General features: G+C 48.1%; 1 protein-coding gene across 1 annotated transcript in view; it reads left to right on the top strand.

Annotated features, from left to right (window-relative positions):
- The first annotated feature begins 3017 nt into the window (after positions 1-3017).
- Positions 3018-12567, top strand: part of ABTB3 (ankyrin repeat and BTB domain containing 3) — a 287791-nt gene continuing 278241 nt past the window's right edge. Inside the window, exon 1 of the mRNA XM_075008047.1 lies at positions 3018-4252. Within this exon, the coding sequence (XP_074864148.1) occupies positions 3277-4252 (976 nt within the window). The 5' untranslated portion in view covers positions 3018-3276. The remainder of the gene's footprint in view (positions 4253-12567) is intronic.

The raw sequence follows: 12567 nt of genomic DNA on the forward strand, positions 1-12567 counted from the left end.
ACACCAGAAAGAGGGGCTTAAGTTAGGGACTGTTCCATTAAAAATGGGATGGATGGTCACCTTCCATTTATACGTACTCTTTGTTTTCAGTTGTTCAACCAGTTATGTACCTATTTAGTGATGGTTCTACTGAACCTGCATTTCTCCAGCTTGTTCATGAGACTGTCATGTGGTACTGTGTCAAAAGCCTTGCTAAAGTGCAGGTATATTATGTCCACCACGTTATGCCTATGCACGAAGCAAGTTACCCTGTCAAAGAAGGAAGTCTGGTTTGGCATGATTTGTTCTGAGTAAATACATGCTGGTTCTTAATGAACCTCCCTCAATCCTCCAGGCATTGGGAAATGAAAAGTTTTGTATGTTAGTCATTTCCCAGGTATTACAATCAGGTTGCCTGGTTGATAGTTTCCTTGCCCCTCCTTTTCCTGCTTTTTAAAGATGGGTATTGTGTTAGCCCTTCCTCTCTTCAGCATGGCAGTCACTCTAATCCAGAGCTCTCCCTTCTTATTCATTATAGCTACTATATCAATTCTGTGGCTCTTACGATGCCTTTTGAAGAACTATTCTGCCTGACATTTCCTGTTTCAAAGTTGAAAATGCTGTCTCTAGGTTATCTTCCTGTATGTTTCTTCAGTCACAATGTAAACCTTTATGGCGTTTTTAGGGATGTCATATTTACCCCAATCATCTCCTTTCATGCCTTTCCTTTAGGAAGTTTATTTTGAAGGTCTGCCAGGTTTTTGCTCCCTTGAGAGGGTAAATCTCTTACCTGACTGGCCTTGTCTGCTGAAGAATTTTGGCTGACTACACTGGCAGAAAGAAATGTCTGCTAGCTATTTATACTTAAAGGGATAGATGTCAGCTGGCATATTACGATTAAAGCAATATTTCTGCAGACGTATATGCTTAAGAGTATATTCTCAGTCTGTTGCATGGGCCCTTTGCCATGCAACTCCCATTGGCAATAACACTCAGCACATGAAGATTAATATATATTTTGTTAGGCAAAAGTAGTTCATGCACTGTGCAGGAATTTTTAGCTGTGTATGTGAAACTCTCATCCATATTAATAGGGGCCTCATTTTCAAATCCTGCCTCGTGCTTTGGGGGTTAAATTTAAGAATTTCCAAATAGTTCAAAGCCTTTTATGGTGATGAGTGCCAGAGAGGTAGCCATGTTATTCTGTATCTTCAAAAACAACCAGAAGTCCCGTGGCTCCTTGTAGACTAACAGATATTTTGGAGCATAAGCTTTTGTGGGCAAAGACCTGCTTCATTAGATCTAATAAAGCAGGTCTAATAAAGCAGGTCTTTGCCCACGGTAGCTTATGCTCCAAAATATCAGTTAGTCTTTAAGGTGCCACGGGACTTCTGGTTGTTTTCAAATAGTTCAGAGTACTTCTTTTAATTATTTGGAGATTGTTTTGTCCAGATTGAAAGTATGTTTGCTACGACTACATAGCACTTTGTTTTGTTCTAAATCAAGTTCTAGTTCTTGTGCCCAGTGGCTTTATTTTGGTTTTGCAAAATTCAGCAAAGCCACTGGCATAAAAAGAATGTGAGAGAAACAAAGGCTAGAGAATCCATTAATCTGTTTGGGGTATAATGCTAACAGGTTTAAGAGAAACTTGCTTTATACGTCCTCATGGCTACTTTTTTACCTTCAAAACACAGCATACTTGACTGATCCAAAAGACTCATGCTTACTTTAAAGTATGTGAGTAATCCTAATAGAACTACTCATGTCCTTAAAGTTAGGCAGCTGGGTTTAAAAGCTTTGTGGGACTGTGGTCTAAAACCGTTTCTTAATTTTGCAATATGCACGGTCCCTGCCCTTTGCAGAAGACCAGACAGATTCTGGACGGTTTCTAGTTGACCAGTGCTTTCTCATCTATTTAGTAACTGTACCAGACTAGGACTTAGGTTTATGTCAGCCCAACCCTGGATTTTTGACATGAATTGTGGGCTATAGGAGACCTTCTCAGAACTGCCTTCAGAATCTTAGGGTTCTTGGTATCGCCTCCACCATGGATGCTGACATTGCATGCAAGTAAGGCACAAGCCTAAGAGTGATGTTGACTAAAACTAAGAATAGAGAGGGGCATCCTGCTTGGATGGGGGCCAAACAGAATAGTCCCCATACTCAGCACTTGTCCAGATTAATTTAACTTTAAATTCCTTAATCTTAAAGAAAAAAAATGTTCTGTTGTTTTTTTTTCTTTTTAAGGATACAGGGAAAAACTTGTATGGGGCTTCTGTGATCAGCTCAGAGGAAAGTCTGAAGCTTTGTAATTTCCCACGGTAGTCAGGTATGTCTATCTCTCTGTCTCACACACAGGTACCACCCCATAATCAACTGTACAGGCTCTAACCTGTAATGCTGCTTGTGGCTCCATGTGTAATTAAATGGGAGGGAGGCAGCTCTCTGGCATAGGTGAAGCCACAAAAACCAGAAGTATCTGTGCTGGTATGCGCCCCGGTGGCAAGGAACCACTGGAGCAGAGTGTACTCTTACAAGAATTTGGTGCTGCTGGAGTTGTTTTAGGCTGGTTTCTAATTTCTACTACCTGCTGAGGACACCAGCCTGGATTTTAGGCTATTCTTAACCACACAAACCAGTGCCCCTTCCTGGAGCTTTCTCTCCTCTGTTTTGGAGAATCTACACGTACCCTGTGAGTTCTTTTGCAACAGCAAAGTTCAGCAAAAACAAATCACCCGAGAGACAGACTAAAAAAAGACACCCCTCCCCCCACCCCTTGGTAACAGGCCCAGCGCTATGAGGGCTGCCTTGGGTCTTAGGGTCTTGATTCCCCATGAATTCCACAGAGTGACTCCCCCACTTCCTGCCGCGGGGTGGGGGGGAAGGGGGCGGAGGGGGAAGAAAAGGAAAAAAGGTGGAGCTAAAATTAGCATATTGCACAGGCTATTGGCTCGTGCCCGAGCTGTTTTACATAGCACCGCCTCCCCCAACCCCTCCCCCGCACTCCCTTCCTCGCCTGGCTGGCTGGGTTTGCGCTATAGGCTCGCCTGCCGCCGCCAGTGCAGTGCGGGGAGCGGCGGGCTGGGCTGGCAGCGGCGCTGAGACGGGACCATTGAAACACTTGGATTCTTCCGGCGTCCTTCCGCCGCTCGGCCGGGAGTGCGGCTGCCAAGCCGAGGCGAGGCGGCGTGTGCCCGGGCCAGGGGCTGTGGCAGGCACCGCCAGGTAGCGGGTGGGCTCCGGCTCGGCTTCCCGTTCCCCCTCCGGTCCCCCGCGGGTGCAGCATGCAGTGCAACTATGGCAAGGCGCGGTAAGACCGTGGTGAGGACGCTGGAAGATTTAACCCTGGATTCTGGTTATGGTGGCGCGGCGGACTCCGTCCGGTCCTCCAGCTTGTCCCTGTGCTGCTCGGATTCCCACCCGGCGTACCCCTATGGAGGAAACGGCTGGCCGCGTCTAACGGGCTCCATGCACAGTAGGCACAACAGCTTTGACACTGTCAACACGGTCCTGGTGGAAGACTCCGAGGTGCTGGACTGCTCGGGGCAGCAGTGCTCCCGGCTGCTGCCTGACCTTGAGGAGGTCCCCTGGAGTCCGGAGGAGGTGGAGGCGCTGCTCCTGCCGCGGCCCCGGGAGCCCCGCGGGCCGGCGGCCGCCTCCGGCAGCCCGGCCCGAGATGCCCTGGCCAAGCTCTCCGCCTTGGTCAGCCGGGCGCTGGTGAGGCTCGCCCGGGAGGCTCAGCGGCTGAGCCTGCGCTTCGCCAAATGCACCAAGTACGAGATCCAGAGCGCCATGGAGATCGTGCTGGACTGGCCGCTGGCCGCCAGCTGCACGGCGGCCGCCCTGGGCGCCCTCTCCCTCTACAACATGAGCAGCAGCGGCGGGGACCGCTTCAGCCGGGGCAAGTCGGCCCGCTGCGGGCTCACCTTCTCGGTGGGCAAGTTCTACCGCTGGATGGTGGACAGCCGCGTGGCCGTGCGGATCCACGAGCACGCCGCCATCTACCTCACCGCCTGCCTGGAGACCCTCTTCCGAGACATCTACGGCCGGGTGCTGGCGGGGGGCAGCGCCGCGGGGCCCCATCCCCCGCCCCCGCCCCCGCCTCGGGGCTCGGGCTCGGGCTCCGCCGCGGAGAAGGACAAGGAAGGCAGCGGCGGCGCCGAGGCGCCCAAGTTCACGGTGGAGTCTCTGGAGCAGACGGTCAACAGCGACGCGGAGCTGTGGGGTTTGCTGCAGCCCTACCAGCACCTCGTCTGCGGCAAGAACGCCAGCGGTGAGTGCGCGGCCGGCCCGGGGCTCTCCTCGGGGGGGTCCCCTGCCGGTGTCCCCCGCTGGGGGGCGGCTCCTCCTGCCCGGGCGGACCCTTGGGGTGTGCGGCCTCCCCCGGTGCCCACCGGTGGGGAGGGGAGGGGAGGGGGCCGCCCCTTGTGCCCGCCCGGCGGGGGAGGGGGACCTGCTCCTCTCCGCCCCGCGTGCGGCTCGGCGAGCTGGGCTTGGGGCGGGCTGTGCTCCGCAGCCTTCCCCGGGGGCCCGCCCGCCCGCGAGGCGAAGGGGCTCTAGCCCGTGACCCCGAGGCGGGCCAGCGCGGCGGGGCGCTCCCCCCCTCCCCCGCTCGTCGCGGTGCCCCGTCCAGGCGTGGCGCGCGCTGGCCCTGCAGGGTGAAGTGCCGCCTGTCACCTCGGGCGTCCTGGCGCGCCCCCAGCCCCAGCCTGTGGCCCCGGCCTGGCGCGGTGCTCCCGGGGGGCTGCAGCTGCTCGGCCTCCCCCGGGGCTGGCTCAGGACAGGGCTGAGAATCGCCCCGCTCCACCCCGCCAGGCGCGTACAGGGGCGCGGAGTGCGGCCCGGTCTGTGCCCAGCCCCACCTGCAGCCCTGCGGGGCTCAGCGCCCCCGCCCCCACCCCGGAGCCGGCTGCGCCCTCGCGGGGTGGCAGCTGGCCCTGGTGCCGCCGGCTGCTGCCCCGTCCTCCTGCTGCAGGCGGGGCTGGAGGTGGTTCCCCCTCCGTTGCGGCCGATCCTCTCCTCAGGCACACGCGGGGTCCGGCCGGTTCGACCTTGAATCCGGAGTTGGAGGGGGACTGGAGCAGACGGTGCGCTGGGGCGAGAAAGCCTTTTGCTGCGCCCCAATTCCGGGCTCTCAGCTCCCCCTCCATCGGTACGGCGTACCAGCCCCACCCCCATTCTGCACGACGTACCAGCCCCCCCAGTCGGTACGGAGTACCGCGCTGCAAGTATCTGCGGCGGGCGTGAGTCCTCCAGGGCCGGCGGGAGAGGGGGTGTGGGTGGCAGAGGCACAGGTTCTTCTGCAGCACGGTGCTGGGGGGGGCGGGGAGGGGGAGCTGCCAGCCCGCCCCGCGCTGCTCTCGCGGGGGCTCAGCGCTACGGCGCTGGATGTGCGCGTCTCGGCCGCAGCGTGCCGCCCGCACAATGGAGAGGCGGCTGCGGGTGGGCAGAGCCTCTTGCGGGCATCTTTGGACGTTTTTTACCGGGAGAGCCGTCATGAACTTCCGAGAGAGAGAGAGAGAGTGGGGGTGTGTGTGTGTGGGGGGTGGGGGGGTGTTAGGGGCTTCTCAAAAGGGTTGGGGTTTCAGCCACCAAACACTTCAAAGCTGCCGTTTTCCCCAGGCAATGGCACCCGCGTAAGGGAAGCCGAGAAAACGAAATAAAACTTTATTTCATATGCAGCGGTTTGGCCAGAGGCTGCGTGGTTGGGGCTCAGATGCAGTCTTGCTGGGCAGATTTCATTCATGCTGCTGCTTGTTTACCGAAAGCTTGACACAGATGCAACAGAACGATGCATCAACTTCGTGGGGATTTTTTTTTCCAGGAGGTGTCCAACAGTTTTAATGGTTTAGCTCTCATTTAATAAACCCGTGGTCCGGGGAATGGAGATTTCTTCTTTTGTCCGCTAACCTAGATTCATAGCTGTAGTGAAAATGTAACAAACCTCCAGGTTTTTGTGGCCTCAAACAGAAATTGTTTTCTCTCTCTCTCTCTCTCTCTCTCTCTCTCTCTCTCTCTCTCTCTCTCTCTCTCTCTCACACACACACACACACACACACACACACACACACACACACACACACACACACACACACACACACACACACACACACACACACACACACACCTCTTATTAACCTCCAGCAACTGAGTTCAGCTTCTGTAATGTCTATGATTTAACTCTCTTGACTTACTATTTAGCCCAGCCACTGCTTTATCCAGGATAACCTGTTTTCAGACAGCCTTTCTCCCAGAAAAGGTCCAGAGGGATGCAATAAAGAGGCAAAACAAGGGGATAGATTCCCAGCTGGTGTAAATTACCATAGCTTCATCTGTGTCAGATTTCCGTTATGGAGCTCTGACCACCTCTGCCAGCTGATCTGCACCCAGAGCTTTAGTCTTACCTCAAAATCTTTGCTGCTAATGGGTTGCATCTCCTGATGATTATGCTTTCTTTTAACACAGTTTGTGCGTGCATGCATGTGTGCTCTTGAATGGTGTTACTGCTGTGTTTTTTCCCCTTTTGTCACAGTATTGTGTCTGTATGTTTCAGGTGGCACCATTTTTCATTTCTGACGTTGCAGTGCTGTCCCTACAGGCCTGTAGTGAGTCTTGCATTTTGTAACTCCAGCCCCCTTGTAGCAGCTCTGTGGATTTAAATTAACTTCGTTTTAACCCTCATTCATCTCCTTTTCAGAGACTTAATTTGTTTTTCATCTCCATTTTGTTTGTGGCTTTATCTAGCATTACCTCATGTGTGGCTGGGTCTTGAGTCCAGCAAAATTCTCTGCCGTCAGTTGGAATCTTGCTGGAGTAAAGATGCTAGGATCAGACCTTAACTAGTTAATCTTGCTTTTTCTCTTTTTCCAGAGTTCTTTATAGTCTTATTATGCCAAATTGTAAATTATATTGTATACTTAGTGGACATTTTGAATGTACAAGGAATGCAGAATCAGGCTCCATGGCACTACAAGATATCTTTTATTTTCAGAGAATCACAGAAATGTGGGGCTGGAAGAAATCTCATGGGAACTAGTCTGGTCCCCTTTGCTCAGATAGGACCAAGTAAGCTTAGACCATACATCGTGTTTGTCTGACCTGTTCTTAAATACTTTCAGTACTGGTGTTTCCATAAGCTTCCTTGGAAACGTGTTCTAGAACTTAACTATCTTTTGAGTTACCAAGTTTTTCCTAATATCTAACCTATGTCTTCCTTGCTCCATTTTAGGCCAATTATGCGTTCTGTATTCAGTGGACAGGGAGGAAGACTAATCACTGTCCTCATTATAACAGCTCTTAATGTATTTAAAGATCGTTATTAGGTCCATACTTAGTCGTCTTTTTTTCAAAAAAGCTGGGTGTGTTTAGTCTTAACCTTTCCTCAGAGGTCTGGTTTTTTAAACCTTTTATCATTTTTATGGCTCTCCCCTGGACTCTTTCCAGCTTATCCACATCTTTCCTAGTGTGGTACCCAGAAATGTACACAGGACTGTAGCTAAGGCCTCACCAGTGCCAAACAGAGCTGAGACTATAACCTCCTGTATATTGCGTACAACACTCATGTTAATACACCCCAGAATATCAGCCTTTTCCACAACTGTATCACATTAGTGACTCATATTCAATTTGTGATCCACTATAACCCCCAGAGCCTTTTCACTTGTATTAGAACCTCATTATTTATTCCCTATTTGTAGCAAAGCATATCATTTTTCCTAAGTACACAGTACTTCATTAAATTTAATCTTGCTTATTTCAGATTAATTTTCTAATTTGTCATGTCATTTTGAATTCTAATCTGTCCTCCAAGTGCTTTCAGCTCTACCAGTTTGAAAATAAGGGCAACTTTTGTAAACATACTCCTTACTCCCTTATTCACTCATTAATTAAAACATTGACTAGTACTGGATTTGATATTGGCCCTGTGGGACTCCACTAGATATACCCTCCCAGTTAGATGGTGAACCACTGGTATATACTCAGTGAGCACAGTCTTTCAGCTAGCTTTGCACCACCTTATAGTAATTTGATGCAGACCACATTTCGCTAGTTTGCTTATGAGAATGTCCTGTTGAACTGTGTCAAATGCCTTGCTAAAATAAAAATATGTCATGTCTGCTGCCTCCCCCTACCCTGTGGGCCAAGAACCCTGTCAAAGGCTATGTCTACACTAGGTAAAGTAAGTTGGCTGCAGATAAGCAATTCTAGCTACAGCAATTGCATAGCTAGAATTGATGTATCTGCGCTTGGCTTATTGACCATACTTACTGAAGAAGGTCAATGGGAGAGCTTCTCTCATTGACCTCCCTTACTCCTCGCATCTTGCCAGGAGTACAGGGGTTGACTGTGAGGTAGATTTCATGTGTCCCTACCAGACCGGTGAAATCAAAGCCCGGAAGATTGACTCTGAGCGGGTTGATCTTCCGGGCTAGACATATCCAAAGAAAGATATTAAGTTAGTTTGCATGATTTGCTTTTGACAAATCCATGATGGCTATGCCTTATAATCCTGTTATCTTTCAAATGCTTACAAATTCATTGCTCACTGATTGTTCCAGTACCCTTCCAGATATCGAAGTTAGTCTGAAGTTAGTCCTGTTTGTTCCCCCACTTTAAAGATAAATACTATGTTTGCTCTTGTCTAATCCTCTGGAACTTCACCCATCCTCCATGACTTCCCAAAGGTACTTGCTAATGGTTTTCAGATGGTTTCAGCTAATTCCTTAGATTCCCAGGCTGAATTTCATCAGGCCCTGCTGACATGAATATCTCTACCTTATCTAAATATTCTTACCCTCTTTTCTCTATTTTGGCTTGTGTTCCCTTCCTCCTCGCTGTTAATGGTAATTAACTTCTGTGGTGAGGACTGAAGCAAAATAGTTATTAATCCAGTTATTAGCCCTCATTCCTTGCTAAATATAGAACCTACGCTTTTCTACATCTTTCTTTTGCTTCTAATTCATTTAAATAATAGCTTCATCTTGCTTTGTAGCTCCTTTACTAGGTGTAACTCATTTTATGTCTTAGCTTTTCCGATTTTCTTGCTTTATGCTTATTCCATTCCTTTGTAATCATAATGATTTATTTCAAGTGCTCACTATTTGCTCTGAGCATTTTTACAGGTATTAAAGCAGATAAAAGTGATATAATAATTAAATTCTCCTCCCCCTCTGCTTCTAAAATGTTTTAGTTTATTTACTGGTAGAGCCCCATCACCATAATATCTAAGTCTGTCACAGTCATTTATGAATTTATTCTCACAACACTTCTACAAGGGAGGAAAATACGATCTCTGTTTCACAGATGTGGAGCTGAGGCACAGAGAGATTCACAGTCATTTGTCCAATGCTGTAAAGCAAGTTCATGGTTGGAGTCAAAAACTTCTGCAGCCACGTCCCTTGGACACTGTTCCGTAGCATCACCAGCAGACTGTCCTTCCTTTGTAGTCGCCACTTGAGTTACAATCAGGACGACGTTTGGATATCTCAGATGATTCTCCCCCGCCTTCCAATCTACCCACTCCAAATGCCCAGGAGATAAAGTAGCGTATATTAGGTGTTTGGATGGTTCATAAATTGGGGCTCCAATTATACTCTCAGTGGCATGTGAACAACAGATACACACCCATTGATCTGGGTGGGAGTAACAAATGCATAGAATGATTCAGCAGACCCTAATTCCAGACTGAAAGACACCTTGTAGAGAACACCTTGCCAGTAGACCAAAAATATGTGGAGTGGGGGACTTCAGACTTAGTGCCTTTGCTGATTGCAACTACAGCAGTATCACTCAAGCAAGGAAGAAGTCTCTTTGGGAGGCAGGTCTCAAATCACTTAGGGTTTACAGGTTAAAGTCAACACCTTACTTTCCCCTGGAAACTACAAAGACCAGTGGAGATCACTGAACACCAATGCTGCTTCTTGCAAGAGGCTTTTTTGGCTAGCAAAATCTGCATCTGAATATGAATCTGGTTACAAGCTGTGAGGCTGTTCTGAACTATAAGGAGAATGAAAGTGGTGGGGAATCGGCATCAGGATTGGATGCACAAAAATGACTGTCTCCTGGCATTTCCCAGTCTGTGGTGCCCAGTGTTTACTTGTCACATCTGAGGATCCAGCCCAGTATTTTGAGCCATAGTTAGGACCTGCTGGAGCTGCTGAGACTCTAACAAGGTCTGTGTTACAAAATAGCCTTGTACTAATGGTGGTCACACCCACTGAGTCAGGGTGGTTGATATGGCTCCTGCCAGTTCTACTTGCTTCTGTCAGTCGTTTCCTCCAATCTACTCATCTTATCTGGACTGAGCTCAGCCAAGTACCTTCACTCAAGCCCCGATTTTATACATTGGGTCCTTCATTGAAGTACACAGCTGGGTGAGAAATAATGGAGAGGTATGTGAAACTGTAGCCTCCTCCCTGAGCACCTAGCCACACACCTCACCTCCTCCTTGCGTCAGCACCTTTCCAATTCCTTCCACTTACACCATCACCAATACCAAGTCATATTCTCACATGCAGTCGAAGCACCACACTGAACCCAGAGCCTCACCACCAGTGCATTTCTCCACACATCGCTTTGCAGCACATCTGTGCATGCAGAAGATTGTAACCAAGTACAGAATATTAGGAAAACAATCAAAGGCAGAATTTTTTCCTTGTTTCTTTTTTTCTATTTTGTTTCTGGACAAGAGAGATTAATTTTGCCTACATGTGTAATGATCTATAAATATAACTACCATGCACCCAATAAATATTTCAAGATATTTTTAAAAAGTATAGCTGCAGTCAAATGTAAACTCAATACAGTCTGCACAGTTATCTACCTGTACTATTACTTCACCCATGATGTTCAACTGAACCATCTGAAAAAGTGTACATTCCACAGAAGTACATCAGGTGCAGCATCAAAAACTGTTTCAGTGTTGGTCTTTCATGTATTCTTTAGATGAAATATTCTTTAGCAGTGGGACATGCGTGCTTGGTTTTTGTTTCTTTTGATTTTCCATGAAAATTCACACCCCACCCCTGCAAAAAAAAAAATGGAGATCTGTCTGTGTTGTGGGCTCAGAAAAACATAATCTGGTATGTGAAACTCATATTAGAAGTAGGACATAATTGACCAAATGTATGAATCAATGAGCAGCTTGGTTTATTTTCACATGGGTAGAATAAGATGAGGTATGTGTTATTACAGCAGTTTGGAAACAAGGAGCCATTATGCATATACATCAGTTTAGCAGAATGGATATAATAACAAACACATACTGTAGTAGCTTGCTGAGGTGCTGGAGGCTTGCTTTTGGTTTATTTTAATAAACATTTCACTTTGAATTGATATGGTGTTTAATTATGTTTGAAAGTGTGTATGCACTTGGACTGAAATCCTTGAATTCTTTAGAGCAGGGAGCGGGGGGCTGTCTAGTTTTCCTTACCACAATGGCTTCTGGGTTATGACCAAGGTATGTAACATGGTCCACATTTGGTTTGTTGTTAGCATGTTTAAAGATGCTTCCTAATTCTAGCAACATCCATTTAAAGACCACTGGGGCATATTCCCTTACTCCGATCTAGTTCAGGGGGCGTAAGGGAATGTTGAAGTGGGGCGCTTATTTCAAAGCTGCCCCCATCTTCACTGTCAATCTGCAATTTGAAGTCTGTTCACGCGGCTGCCATTGTGCTAATGAAGTGCTGAATATGCACTTTAGCGCCTCATTAGCCTGCTTCAAATTGCCTCATTACCAGGGCTCCTCCGATGGGAGAATGGTAGTGTAGCAGTAGCCTCAGACATGCACATGTGGCACCCAGGGATTTCTGAAGCAGGTATAGGTGCATGTTCAAGTCCAGAATTTAAATTTCACAAATCACAGAGATGGGACTTCTCGTCACGGTCGCTAGAGTGGCATCAGTCCTGCTGCTCTTGCCAATCTTTTGAGTTTATTTTGATTCATGCACTCACTCCATACTCAGCAGCACCCTTCCGTTGCTTGAGTAGCTCCTGGACACATTGTGAAAAGTTATAATCTGGTAACACCTTCTTCGATTGATAACAAGCCTACGTTATAACCTAGCAGTTGCAAACATGCTTTAAGATCCTTACAATCTCCCACCAGAGTTCTCCCAGAACCTGGCAGCTGAGGGAAAAGAAATGAGCCTTTGCAGTATGATTTGAAAACGTATCTTTCTTTTAAAAAAGATGGGGAGGAGGCAATTTGAGATGGGAATTAGGATAAGAGCAAGTTCCAAGGCTGAGGGGCCCACAGAGAGTGCAGCTACCGCCTCCACTATCGCCGAATGGTAAAGTGCATCTTTCCGATGAGCAGGTCCTGGGATATTTAGGGCCAGGTAAGTATTACTGTGTTCATCTCATTTTAACTGAAGTGAGTTAAATCATTTTAATCTCAAGACTACCTGTTTGTTAAGCAGCCTGGGCCATTTTGGTAACACTGGTGTAAATCCATAATGACACATTGGAGCAAAATTTTGTCATTCTTAATGGACTTCAGTGGAAGTGTTATTCAATTAAGGACTGTATAATTTGACTCTGATTTCACTGGCAATAGTCCAGACTTTCCTGGATATAACTGAATTT

This window comes from Carettochelys insculpta, chromosome 1 (assembly GCF_033958435.1).
Source record: "Carettochelys insculpta isolate YL-2023 chromosome 1, ASM3395843v1, whole genome shotgun sequence".
Taxonomy (NCBI): Eukaryota; Metazoa; Chordata; order Testudines; family Carettochelyidae; genus Carettochelys; species Carettochelys insculpta.